Here is a 12,513-nt window from a genome sequence, read left to right on the forward strand (position 1 = left end):
CCCTGATACTTCCAGATTCTCCCAAATTCAAAGAGATTCTTTACTCTCTTCTTTACTTGGCGCCACCGTCCGAGTAAATGTTGGAGAGGAGCATGGCGTGCGAGTGTGATTCCTCCACCACTCTCGGAGCTGCGCGCTTGGCCACAGCCAAATCGGCATGAATTCGGCAAGCGCCCAACAAAATCCGCCAAGGCGCTTGATCATCCATCGCAGCGGCCAAGCTCTCCGCGTCTTTCAATCGCCCAGCTCGTCCCAGCAGATCGACCACGCAATCGTAGTGCTCGCAGCTCGCCTGGATCCCATACTCGCCACCCGCCAGGCGAAAGCAGCAGCGCCCAGCGTCGATCAAGCCGCCGTGGTTGCATCCATGGAGGATCGTTGTCACGGTTGCCTGGTCCGCGCAAAAGCCTTCCATGCTCATCCGGCGGAGCCACCACACCGCTTGCTCGCCTCGTCCGTGGCGAGCAAGCCCCGCGACGAGCGTCGTCCACGTCTGGACGTTCCGCTCCAGCATTCCATCGAAGACGAGCTTGGCAGCGTCGATGTTTCCACACTTGGCAAACATATCAATCAGGGACGTGCCAAGGACAGCATCTCGCTCGAATCCCAGGCACGCCAGCATTTGCGAGTGGACTCGCCGGCCCTCCTCGGCAGCTCCCAGCTCCGCGCACACTCCAAGAATCGTGGAAAACGTAAACTTGTCCGGCAACACCTCACTCTCCAAGATCATCTCCTCGTAGAGCTGCAAAGCTCGCCAGTTCTTTCCCTGTTGCGCGTAGCCGGTCATGAGCGAGCTCCACGCCACCACGCTTTTCTCACGGATCTTCTCGAAAGCTGTCCACGCCTCGTCCAGTCTCCCGGACCTCGAGTACATGGCGATCAATGCTGCACCCACAGCGTTCTCCCGATCCAGCCCGGCGTCGCGAGCGAAAGAATGGAGTGACTTGCCTCGATCGACGTGGTTTGTGCACACTCCAAGCGCGGCAGCAAAAGTCACGCCATCCGCCTTGGTGCCTTCGAGCGCCATCTCTCCAAAAAGCTCGAGCACGTCGGCAGCAGCACTTGAATCAGCCTGCGCAATCGAGGCGATGACAAAGTTCCAAGCCGCTCCGCTCGCCACACAGGTCTCCTTGAGCGCCACCTTTGCCTCCTCGGGGCTCCCACACCGGATAAACATGTTGACGATCCCGCGTCCAAGCTCCGCCGAGTTTGCTGCCAGCTTTCTCGACTTGATCCGCGAGTAGAGAGCTCTCCCCTGCTCTAGCGCACCAACTATCGAGCAAGCCTCCGCCACGGCCGTGAAGGTGCATACGTTTGGTTGCAATGACGACAATGATCTCCTCGCGGACTCCTCCATGAGCTCGTAGATGGCGATGGCCTCCCTGCTTTCGTCGTTGTGGACGTAAGATGCGATCAAGCATGTCCAGCTGATCACGTCCCTCTCGACCATCTCGTCAAAAACCATCTTTGCATCTCGCAAGCTCCCGCATTTCCCATAGCAATCCATGAGAGCGTTTTGCACGGCGAGCATTGCCTGGAAGCCACTCGCCTGGATCCTTGCGTGGAACTCTCTACACTCGCGGACACTAGAGCAGGCCGAGAGAATGGTGGTGAGGGTGAATTGGTCGGGTTTGGTGCCTTCGTTGTCCATTCTCCACAAGAGCTGCAGAGCTTGATCTTTCTCTCCACCCCGAATCGCTCCTGAGATGACAGCATTCCACGAAACGATGCTCCTGGAAGCCATACCATCAAAGACCGCCTTGGCATCAATCCAGCAGCCGTCGCAGCGAGAGAACATTGCGACCATGGCAGTCGCTACAAACTCATCGCTCCCAAATCCAGCGCCAACGATCCGGGAATGAATGGCGCGCGCCTGCAACGGATCCTCGAGGCCGGAGCAGGCCGCGACAACGCTGCTGAGAGTGAAGGAATTGGGCTGCATGCCTTCCAAATCCATGGCCTGGAAGAGTTGCAATGCCTCTCGAAAATGCCCGTTCTGGGCATATGCCGAGATGATGATGCTCCAGCTGAAAACATTCTTGCGCCATCCCAAAGCATCAAAAACCTGCCGCGCTTCCACCACGCTCCGGCATTTCCCATACATCTCCACCACCAAATTCTCCAGCAGTATCACGCCGCCGGCATCGACATCGGCCCCGCCAAGCTCTTGCAGGATTTGCGCATGAACCATCCTGCCCTCCGCCAGCGCCCTGCGGTCCGAGCATTCTCGCAGCCGAGACGTGTAGTGACTGACGCAGCTCGATCGTGCTGCTGCTGCCATCGCCTCCAATCATCTCTCCAAATCTGGATAACAATAAACTTGGTCTCAAAAGGAAGGCCTTATATCGTTCCGGAAGACTGGTCGTCGCCAAGAACCGTAAAACACGCCTGTCAACGGTCAAAGACATCAAAGTGTATGGCAATCTCTTTGGTGGTTCTTCTGATAACATTTTGTATGAATTTGTCTGAATTTTATGTTTGACTACTAAAACGTAATTTAAAAAATTATTACTTGAACAAAATACAAAATGTCTATGAACAAGGTATCCATGTCTTAGCTTGAAGTTCAAGAGCTTGCTGAGGGTGGTGGTCGCCAGCAAGAATTCTCCAAGCCAGACATTCTGTTCAGGAACTCCTATAATATACGCTAAAGGGAGTAGAGCATTCTTTTCCAGTAGCGCTGAATCATCGATCCAGCTCTCTCGACAAGGCACACATATGTTGATCAAGCTTTAAACGCCACCCCAGAACGCTCGGCAACTTATCACTCCACCCCCCAAAGCTTCTTTCCCTCGTCGACAACCGCCGGCAGTTCTAAACTCTGGCAAGGTCTGCTGGCGAAACAATTCCGTAGGGTTCTTGCGCTGGAGAGGTAGGGCTCCTAGAGGCGAAGAAGAATGAGGGATTCTCAACGAATGGCACTGAAACGCAGTGACCGCGTCCGAATCAATGTTGGCGGCACCCCATTCATCACCAGCAGCACTACAATTGCCAATGCCGGCGCCGATTCGATGCTGTGCAGCCTCCTGAACGAGAATTGGGAGCCCGCCACAAGAGATCCACAGCGACACGAGCAGGACGAGATCTTCATCGACCGGGATCCGGCACTCTTCGCCGTGCTGCTCGATCTCCTGCGAACAGGGGAGCTCCGTACACCGCACGGCATACCGCACGGTACGCTCGTCCGCGAGGCGGTCTTCTACGGCATTGACCGCCACGTCAAGGCCGCGTCGTGGGGCAGCCCGCTCGACGGCAACCGCGTCCGGTGCCGCGCGTCGGTACGGGGCCGTGCAACCACGGACGCCGTGGCGATCCGCGCGTCACCTGGCGGTGGCTGCGGCGTGGCGCACGGACCCATGATCCATGTCTACGACTGGTCTCTCGAGGAGCTCCCTCCAGTGACGCTAGATTTCATGAGCGTCAACGATTTCGGCTTCCTCCCCAGGAATCCCTTGCGGATGGTGGTGTGCGCGGCGGACAGGGGCGACATCGGGGGCCTGGGCTGCGTGAATGCCGCCACTGGCAAGCTGATCCAGCGGATGAAGCTGGAGCTGGACGATTCTAGCCGGAGTTTCATGGCGCTGGCGTGCGCCAGCAGCGATTGCGAGGTGTTTGCCAGCAGCAGGATGCGTGGCGTGGGGATCTGGGACCAGGAATCCGGCAGGAATGTAGGGTTCGTGACGTCGGGAGAGGGCGGCGGTGGATCCAAGCTCCAGTGGCTGCCATCCAGCAATCTCCTGCTGGTGGCGTCCATGTTTCCTCACAGCGATCACTGCTTCCTCACGCTGCTGGATCGCCGGCAGAGGACCAAGGCGTGGGAGTGGAGCGATTGCGAGATGCGAAGCCAGCCCCTCATCATGGACGCGGTGGCGATCCAGAACAGGAACATGATTTGCGTGGTGGATCAATCGGACGAGCTGGGCTTCATCGATACGAGGATGGGCGGTGGTGGCGGGGGTGGTAGCGGCGCCGCTTTCGCCCCGGCGTGCTGGAGCCACATGTTCCAGCGGATCAAGCGGTCCGAGATGGAAGAGCATCTGTATTCCAAGCTCCGGATCAACGCCAGCGATCCCAGCTCAGAGAATTTGCAGCTCTTTTCGACACGGGAGGAGGCGGTGCTGGTGCATTCGTGCTCGGCGGTAGCGCTGTCGTCCGCCGCCTCCGCGAGCTGCTCGCTGCTGCCCGCCACCGCCAGGCTCAGTGTCAGTGGCGGAGGAGGAGGCGGCGGCAGTGGCGGCATCGCGGACATTGATGTTGGTGGCGACAGATTGTTTGTGCTCCACAGCGACGAGAATTTGTTCGATGTGTGGGAGAGCCCTCCGTTGCTCTCCTCCTCCTCGTCCAAAATTCTTCTCTAGCATTGCTCTATTCACAGAAGATAACTCCACCCATTCGCGTTGGAGTGTTAGAATGACTTCTCGTCGTCAGGATCAATACCCTCGATGAGAAGCTCCCCGAAAAGCTCCGAATGCCCGCTTTGGGCATGGGCAGCAAGCATCGCATTCCAGGAAGCTAGCCAACTTTCTGGAGTCATTCCTCGAGCATCGGTAAGATGCCCTTTTCGAGCCACGGCGTGATAGAGTCGAAATAGCCTCTGGCAAATGCCCTTGCGTGGCATATATTCGATGAGATTATCCTCAAGAGTTCTTCTGGCATCAACTGGATTCTCTGATGCGAATGTGGATGCGGAAAGCAGCGTCTGAGTGACGCTCTTTCATATAATCAAAGAGGGATTTTGCCTTTCTCACCTTGTGGTAGGCCCTGCTTCTGGCACTCCATGGGGAAATGGAGGAGATTCGGGCGATACAAGACATGGAAGTTGGGCTTACAGAAGCTTCTCACTGTGATTGATGACTGGCAATCCGAAGACACTGATACAGAGCACACAAAAGATGAAAGATGGATACATGACAAGAAGGTATGAAAGGAACTTGTTTGTTTTCTTCTAAAACACGGTTTGAAACTGCGATTGTTCAAGGACAGGTTTGTGGTGGACGGACCATCAACGGGCAGAGCTTGCGACGTGGATGGGAATGTCGACACTGCCCAAAGCTGTGACCGGCTGGAAGCAGTACAAGGGAATAAAGCGGAATATAGGACGAGCATTGCTGCAACAAGCTCTGGAGTGAGTTTCTCACGGAGAAGCTGCGGAGAATGAGCCGCCCCCTGATCTTCAACGGGGACGTTATAGTGACGATAAAGGAAGGTACCGTCTTCTCTCTCCGTATTTGGAGGGAGGCAAGAAATCTATGGGATCAGCGTTGGAAGGAGGTTGTAGACAATCTCAGACACATCAACGTCTTTCTTTATGAGTCAACGATGACTGCATGGCTCACAGCTTAACTTGGCACGCATCGTGGAGGGTCTTGTGAGACCTGATGAAACGGGTGTTTGAGCTAGATTCAAAGGCTGAACCTGAACGTCAAGCTATTTCTGAAGTGATGGACTCTTACTTTGAGGGGACGAGGAATTCCAAGCCGCTCCTGAATTCTTCCTTGGCTCCTCTTCAGTGGGAGCTGTGAGCGGGTCGTCATCTTCGGTGGAGCTCTCCCGGTGTCTCCCCTCGTTCCCCCACCGGTGATTCAGCCTCCAGCTCGACCTGAACCAAGGAATCTCGTCGCTTCTTTTTCTCACTTGGACAAACATGCAGAAAAGCAGTTTCCAGTAAATAGTTCTCGCCCGTGGATTCTTAGCTCTGAGAACCGGAGAAACTATTTCCGACACGTTGTTGAGAAGCGAGACTCGATGCGTTTTTAAACGGTCCAAGTCTTCTTTGGCTTTGTGACTCGAGAAACGTCCTTTCGTCAATGTTGGATCGGCAAGCCAAGGATCATTGATGACAGAGCCGCTCGGGCTCGTAGTTTCACGAGGAAAAAGAAAAAATCTGAGTCAATACAAACCAGAACCAGAACCGTGCAAGTCCTGTACTTGCTTCCTCAAACTTCATTCTCTCTTCTTTTTGTCAAGCTTCTTTCAGTCGAGCTTCTTCTTCTTTCCTTTCTAACTCCTCAGCTTCAGCCAGCCAGAACTAGTAATCTCCTGTCTTTTTGGAAAGTGGTCCTGCTCCTCATAATCGTCTGAACGAGTTATTTTCCCTGTGGACGTTTTCTCAGCTACCATGCTGTGAGCGCTGCATCGGCGGGGCCCAAGCCCTTGATTTTTGGCTATACTTTCTTACAAAATTCTGCTCTTATCCAGGACAACCACGAAGGCATCTTTTGACGAAGGATGGAGTGTGTTTGCAAGCCAGAAGAAGGTTGTGGCTGGCGATACCGTTCTTTTTGTCAGGTGAGCTACGCCACTGATTTTATCTGTTTTTCATACCGTAATAATATTACATAACACGTAGGGGAGATCATGGTGAGTTGAGAATGGGAGTGCACGCAGGGCAGTGTCACTTCGTCTGCGCTACTGTCTAGCCACAGTATGCACATTGGAGTCCTGGCTGCTGCTGCTCATGCTGTATTCATTAACACCATGTTCACCGTGTTCTATAATCCTCGGTTTGACATTCTTTGGATTTAACACGGCAAAGTGGTGTTCTTCAGGGCTAGTCCAGCTGAATTTGTCGTTCCATCCCACAAGTACTGAAATCTTTCAAGATGAACATTTTGATTGGTATGCGCTTTCAAAATGAGATTTGAGACTGAGGATTCGTCGGAAAGAAGGTAAATCGTTTTGAAGTGATTCTCTTGTTTTGTCTACAGTACTCGGTAGTGTCAGATATATGGGAACTAGGCGCTCGATTGCCAGACTCTAACTGGCGCTTCCTAAGTTCCTAAAGGTAAAGAGTCTTGTCTTCAAGTGACGCATTTTTCAGCTTCTTCCTTTCTGATATAAGGTCGGTTGGACGAGCACGCGGCTAGTGAAAGACAGGAGAGGGTGTCACGAAAGCCATTTGTTGCTCCCCCGGTTTCGACGAAGAGATTCAGGCCAACAATGCTCACAGACATAAGTACATCTCGATGCACTTTTAATTCAATCAGGTGCCAGTCGAAAGTTATATGACAATCTTCTTCGCCAGATCCTACAGGCCAGCTGTAATTTGCAAACCTCTCACAAGTACGAAGCTGACGATTCTCCTGAAGTTTCCTACAGCTCTTTATTCCGAGGCTAAGATAACTCCAAGTGCTACTGAGGGTCATAGTGCTCCCGGTTTTCCTTCTGGATTGCCAAGCCCCACTACCATCTCGTAGTAAAGTCGATTTATGGCAGCTTACGCTTTGGGGTCAGCAGTTTCGAGAGCAGAAGGTTCCTCCACAATTCGAGAGACCGCAGCAGCCTTCTCCAACCAGCAACTTCGCTTATAGCATTAAGTTGCCCAGTATACTTGCAGCAACATACAACAGACAGATCTTTTCTTAAGCTTCCGCCTATGCTGTCCTCGCTGTAACACGCAGTAAGTAAATCACTTCTTACTACTCTTTTTTGTTCTTTCAGAAGTTGAGGAGCCCCTTGCGAGAGGTAATGCAAACGATTCTGACTGCGAGTGTAAACTATTTGGTTTCTCGTTGAAACCAAAGACAGCTTTGGCCAGCACCGCCAAAGACGACGTCGACAAAGATCTCGAGTTGGAAGCTTCCGGCTTCAGGAAGTGTTTTACTGGCCAGAACAGCCGAATTAAAAGAGGTATGCTCTAGAATGATCAACGATAAAAGATAGGCTAGAGGCGATCAAGAATTCGTGTTGAAATACTCAACGTTTGAAACACCAGCTCTGCTCTTTCTTTTCTATTGCAGGGTAAAGAAGATGCTATGCTCAACGCAAAAAGGAGCCAGTGACATAAGATTATATGCTCGATCAAACAACTCAAACGAGCTAAGTGCAAAACAACGGTTCAAGGAACTGTCAACAATACAAACAAAACCAACGATTATTGAAAGTTGTTGTCAGGTTTGCGTGTGTTTCAAATTGTTCTAATTTCTTGTCATGAAAAGACAAGTGACGTGGTGGTGGTGCTCGATCACGATAAGTACTAAAAATTACTGTGTCCAAGAAGAAAAATGCTACTAGATTGGAGAGATTTTGTGTCAACGTTTTGGAGAGATTGTCAGCGCTTTGAGTATGTTCTTGCTGCGCTCAACACAAGACCTGGGAGCTGAGAAACAACTTTGGGCACCTGCGATCTTCAATCCAGCTGAAGACGTACATGACAATGGTCCAACCTCAATGAAAACAATGATTGAATTTACAAGAAAAGACGCCTGAATCTACTCGTATACTGTTTGTTCTAACTAGGATGTTTGTTGTTCAACGAAATGGAAATCGAAGTTTAACAGGTTCATGAGCTGTTTGTTCTAACCAAAATGTTTGTTCAACGAACTAGGTTCTCTTTAGTTTTCTTTAAGGTTTCTCTAACTTCCTTTTGTTTTTGCAACGCCATGCCATAAAACAACGTTCCAGGTGGAAGTGTACGATTTGGCAGTGGCAAAACGAGACGATCTACACAAAGCACTCTGTGGTTTCCTTGAAAAGAAATGAATACATTTACAAAGTTGCAAAACATTGTCTGAGTAGTTATGTCAAAAAACACCAACCTCGGGCTCGTCACTTCCAAAGACTTCCAAGCCGATCCCCTCTGGCGTGAGCACGAGCAGCTTCGTGTCCTCTGTCCATGGCCGAGGAATTTCTTCCACTCCAGTCGCTGCTGCCTGAGTGTTTTCATCCAGCCTTTTGTCCAGTCTTGCCTCTAGCTCGTCCAGTCGTGCCTCTCGTCCATCTGAGGTAGAACTCTCTTCTTCGTCCCTGGCCTTCGGGACTCGAGCTCGTGCCTGAGCATAACGTCCTCTGCTTTGAAGTTGCAGTGTCACGGGAAGTCTCGGTCTCCTTGGTGTGCTGGTGGTTGTATCTCTCCACAAAACTCACAAACATTTCCTGGGTCGACACGGGAGACGCAAAATGCGAGACTCTTTTCGAAGTCCCCTACCTTGTCTCTGCACAAGAGATAAACCGTCGGGAGATCGCTGTTGAGACGCATCAGTGTAGATAGCCAGCCATCCAAGGTGGCAAGAGATTCATGTGGACGCTGAAATGAGCGGACACAAGACTTGCATATATTTACAAGAAAATGAAAAAGTGGTAGTTAGGGGAAACAGAGTATGTCGTTTAACTAGAAAACTAACATGGTATCGGAGCAAACGATGATCTCATGGGCAAAACAAGACCACGCAGCGAGCAGCAAGGCTACACGACTCTAGATCGCATGACTGCTTGACTGGAGCAGAAGAAGAAGAAGGGAAAAATCCGTGCTGTAGAAAAATTCATTTAAGATCACGGCTGGAGCGTGCTGGAAATTGTAGAAGAAATGACCACATCTTTCTCTGGGACAACTGTCCTCGAGTTGTCTAGGGGACAGAGCTGAAGTTAGCAGCAAGCAGGCAGGTCAGAAATGATAAGCAATCTCCACCATGGGGATTGGCTTGGGAAAATTGCACCACCACCACCTGGATATCACAAAGACCGCAGAAGAGAACTGGACAGCCTTGAAGAATGTATTCAGGAACCAAGCCAACGCAGAGATTTCAAAGGCTGAGTTAAAGTCTAAGCTTTTTGCCTTAGCTTTTTTAGGAAGGCTGAAGTCGGTGCTCTCCCAGCTGTCAAGTCTAGGTGAAGCAGTCACTGAGAATGATAAGCAAGCAGTTCTTCTCAATGCTTTGGTTTGCCCAGAATTCAAATCATTGAATACTATGCTCAAGAACTCAACGAAAACCTTCATTGAAATGCAAGCAACTCTTATCAATGAAGAAGAATCAGCCGAAGACCAGACACCCGCAGATACAACCACGACCACAGCTTTGTTTGTCAACTCAAAGCAAACAAAGAATTCTCCAGGTAAAGGAGGCAGTGCTAGCAGTTTCAAGGCTGGTGCAAGCAGTTTCAGGGCTAGCAATGTTGGAGACAGCAACTCACGCGAGCGTAAAGGTATATTGTAAGTGGGTTGAACACTACGCCAGAGAATGCTGAGACAGGTTAGCAGGGCGTCCTCAAGGATTGGGGAGAAAGAACACTAAGACTGGCTATACAAACCAGTCAAGAGCTCTCATGGTAAGAGCTATTCCAGAACCTGTGTTTGTTCTGCAGCAGGATCAAGACGTAATGTGGCTGGACACAGCAGCAAATATGCACATGACAGGCAGGCGAGAAGCTTTCCTGAATCTCAGGAAAATTTCTACAGGCAGACAGGTTGGTTTAGGAGACAAGAGTCTTCTTTCAGTTGTAGCAGTGGGCACAGTTCAAGTAAAGCTGGCCTCAGGAGAGCTACGACATAGCAGGAACATGTATTTTGTTCCAGGCTTGGCGTATCATCTTTTCTCAATCGGTGCAGCTTCTGACAACGGTTTCTATCTTATTTTTAACGCATTATGCCAGATGAGAAGACAGATCAAGCAGTGGCTTATGGACAATGATATTCTGGACTTTATAAACTCAACGCCGCCATGGTTGTTCCAGATAAGCAGCCAGATCGAGTGCTCTCAACTCGAGCAAGTAATCTCTAGTTGTGGCATGAGCGTCTAGGCCATGTGCATGAAGGCGCCCTCAAAGCAGTGTCCAGAGATCAAGCACATGCATAGAAATTCGTGTTTACAGGTATGCTTGAATTTTGTGAGGCTTGTGTGCTAGGAAAACAAGCACGCACATCATTTCCAAAGTTTTCAGAATCCAAGAGTAGTCAGCCTCTTGAGCAGTGGAATGAGGTATTTTTTGACATTCATTGATGACTACTCATGCTACACAGTCATGAGACTTTTGGCCAAGAAATCTGAAGTTCTTGATCACTTTAAAGTTTACAAGGCTTCTGCTGAAAATCTTCTTGGCAAGCAGCTCAAGACTTTACATAGTGACAGAGGCCAAGCATCTCACTCGCACCTTCACCGTCACTGTCACCACGGAGCTCGTTGCCATCATCACCCTCACCGTCACCGTCAGCATCATCGTCTCAAGTCACAAAATTTTATGAAGCTGTGCAATGAGAGTGGTATCTAGCAGCAGTTTACAGCTCTAGATAGTTCTGCTCAAAATGGAATTGTTGAAAGAATGAACTGGACTCTTATGGAGAGTGCACATAGCATGCTTATTCACGTAGAAATGCCACTATTGTTTTGGATTGAGGTGATTAATATAGCCACATATATTTGCAATCAGAGTACCTACCTAGCCTCTTGCAAATATTCTTTATTGTCTTTAGATTGGGAAGCAAGTTAGCTTGATGTAAGTAACCAAAGGGAACAACTCAAAAGACGATTCATGGGGTTTAAATATAAAGGGAAATGGCCCATAAACAAGAGTGCACCCCTTTTTCTAATCAGTTAAGAGCCTTGGGATACTTGGGGTTAAGTGTCCTTAGGTTTGAATAGTACTAGGTTAGGTGGGAAGTCTAAATTTAGGAGTTTACATTTGGTATCAAAGGGGTCTTAGGTCTGACTTTGTTGATTGGCTAGGGGAATCACACCACATGTTAATTGACATCTAGCTGGTCCAATTTGCTCCAGCTGGGCTTGACTCAAGGGGTAAGGTGTCAAAAGAGCAGGGCTCTCGGGAGAGCTGTGGCCTTTAGCTTTTATTCACGAGAGCATGAACTTGCAGGGAAGTATGGTGAATTATAAGCAACCAAAGGGAACAACTCGAGACACGATCTATGGGGTTTAAATATAAAGGGAAAGGGCCTATGAACAAAAGTGCACCTCCTTTTCCAATCGGTTAAAGGTTTTGGGATACTTGGGGTTAAGCGTCCTTAAGTTTGAATAGTACTAGGTTGGGTGACTTCCCAAGGTCTAAATTTAGGAGCTTACACTTGAGACATCTACGAGTTTTCAGTCCCTATGTATAAAATTATTAATGTCTATACCAAATATAGTAATAAATATATAACATTTCCCTTATAATTTGATGATTGAAAAGAAGTATTCACAATATTTAGAATAAAATTATGGAGCACTTACTTATGATATCCTTGATCTTAACCTCCCTTCGAAACAAACTAAATCATTATTCAATCAAGTTCATTATTCAATCAAGTTAAAGAGAATCTTGAAAGAGAGTGAGCTAAAAGTATATTGTAGATCTCAACAAAGAGGAGATAAAAAATCCTAATATAATTTTGATGGTCATCTAAAATATATGAATCTATATGCTATTCCTCTTTAGCAACATCGGCATATAAAAAATGCCTCTATTTTAACTGAGAGTAATGGAACACAAAACAACTGGAGTGATTCCCCACAAAAAGAAAAAAAACTAAATTTACAACCTTTACCCTTTAATAGTGATTCAGGTTCCTTGATGAACCAAACATTTGTTTTGTTTATATTAGTTGCAAAATTGAGCATTTCCTATTAAATTGCAATGAGCATAATGACAATTGCAAAAATAAAAATAACCACTATATTGAGCAATACACAAAAATAATTAAGCTCAATCAAATAAATAGGCAAGAATTGTTTTTTTCCTCTATACGCTAAAAAACAAAGCCAAAGATTAGTACTAAAATAATGATGTCAAAAAGCTTGGTACATT

The 12,513-nt window shown here is 48.7% G+C and overlaps 2 protein-coding genes across 2 annotated transcripts; one reads left to right on the forward strand and one right to left on the reverse strand.

The window, feature by feature from the left end:
• Window positions 1-52: 52 nt before the first annotated feature.
• Window positions 53-2,281, reverse strand: LOC9631984 (pentatricopeptide repeat-containing protein At3g09040, mitochondrial). Its single transcript, XM_024675335.1, has one exon. It carries the CDS (start codon window positions 2,279-2,281, stop codon window positions 53-55), a length of 2,229 nt encoding a protein of 742 aa, XP_024531103.1.
• Window positions 2,282-2,556: 275 nt separating this feature from the next.
• On the forward strand, window positions 2,557-4,387 carry LOC9631985 (BTB/POZ domain-containing protein At4g30940). The gene has a single exon (XM_024675489.1). The coding sequence runs from the start codon at window positions 2,898-2,900 to the stop codon at window positions 4,356-4,358; it is 1,461 nt and encodes a 486-aa protein (XP_024531257.1). The 5' UTR covers window positions 2,557-2,897; the 3' UTR covers window positions 4,359-4,387.
• Window positions 4,388-12,513: the final 8,126 nt, after the last annotated feature.

This window comes from Selaginella moellendorffii, unplaced genomic scaffold (genome assembly GCF_000143415.4).
Source record: "Selaginella moellendorffii unplaced genomic scaffold, v1.0 SELMOscaffold_14, whole genome shotgun sequence".
NCBI lineage: Eukaryota > Viridiplantae > Streptophyta > Lycopodiopsida > Selaginellales > Selaginellaceae > Selaginella > Selaginella moellendorffii.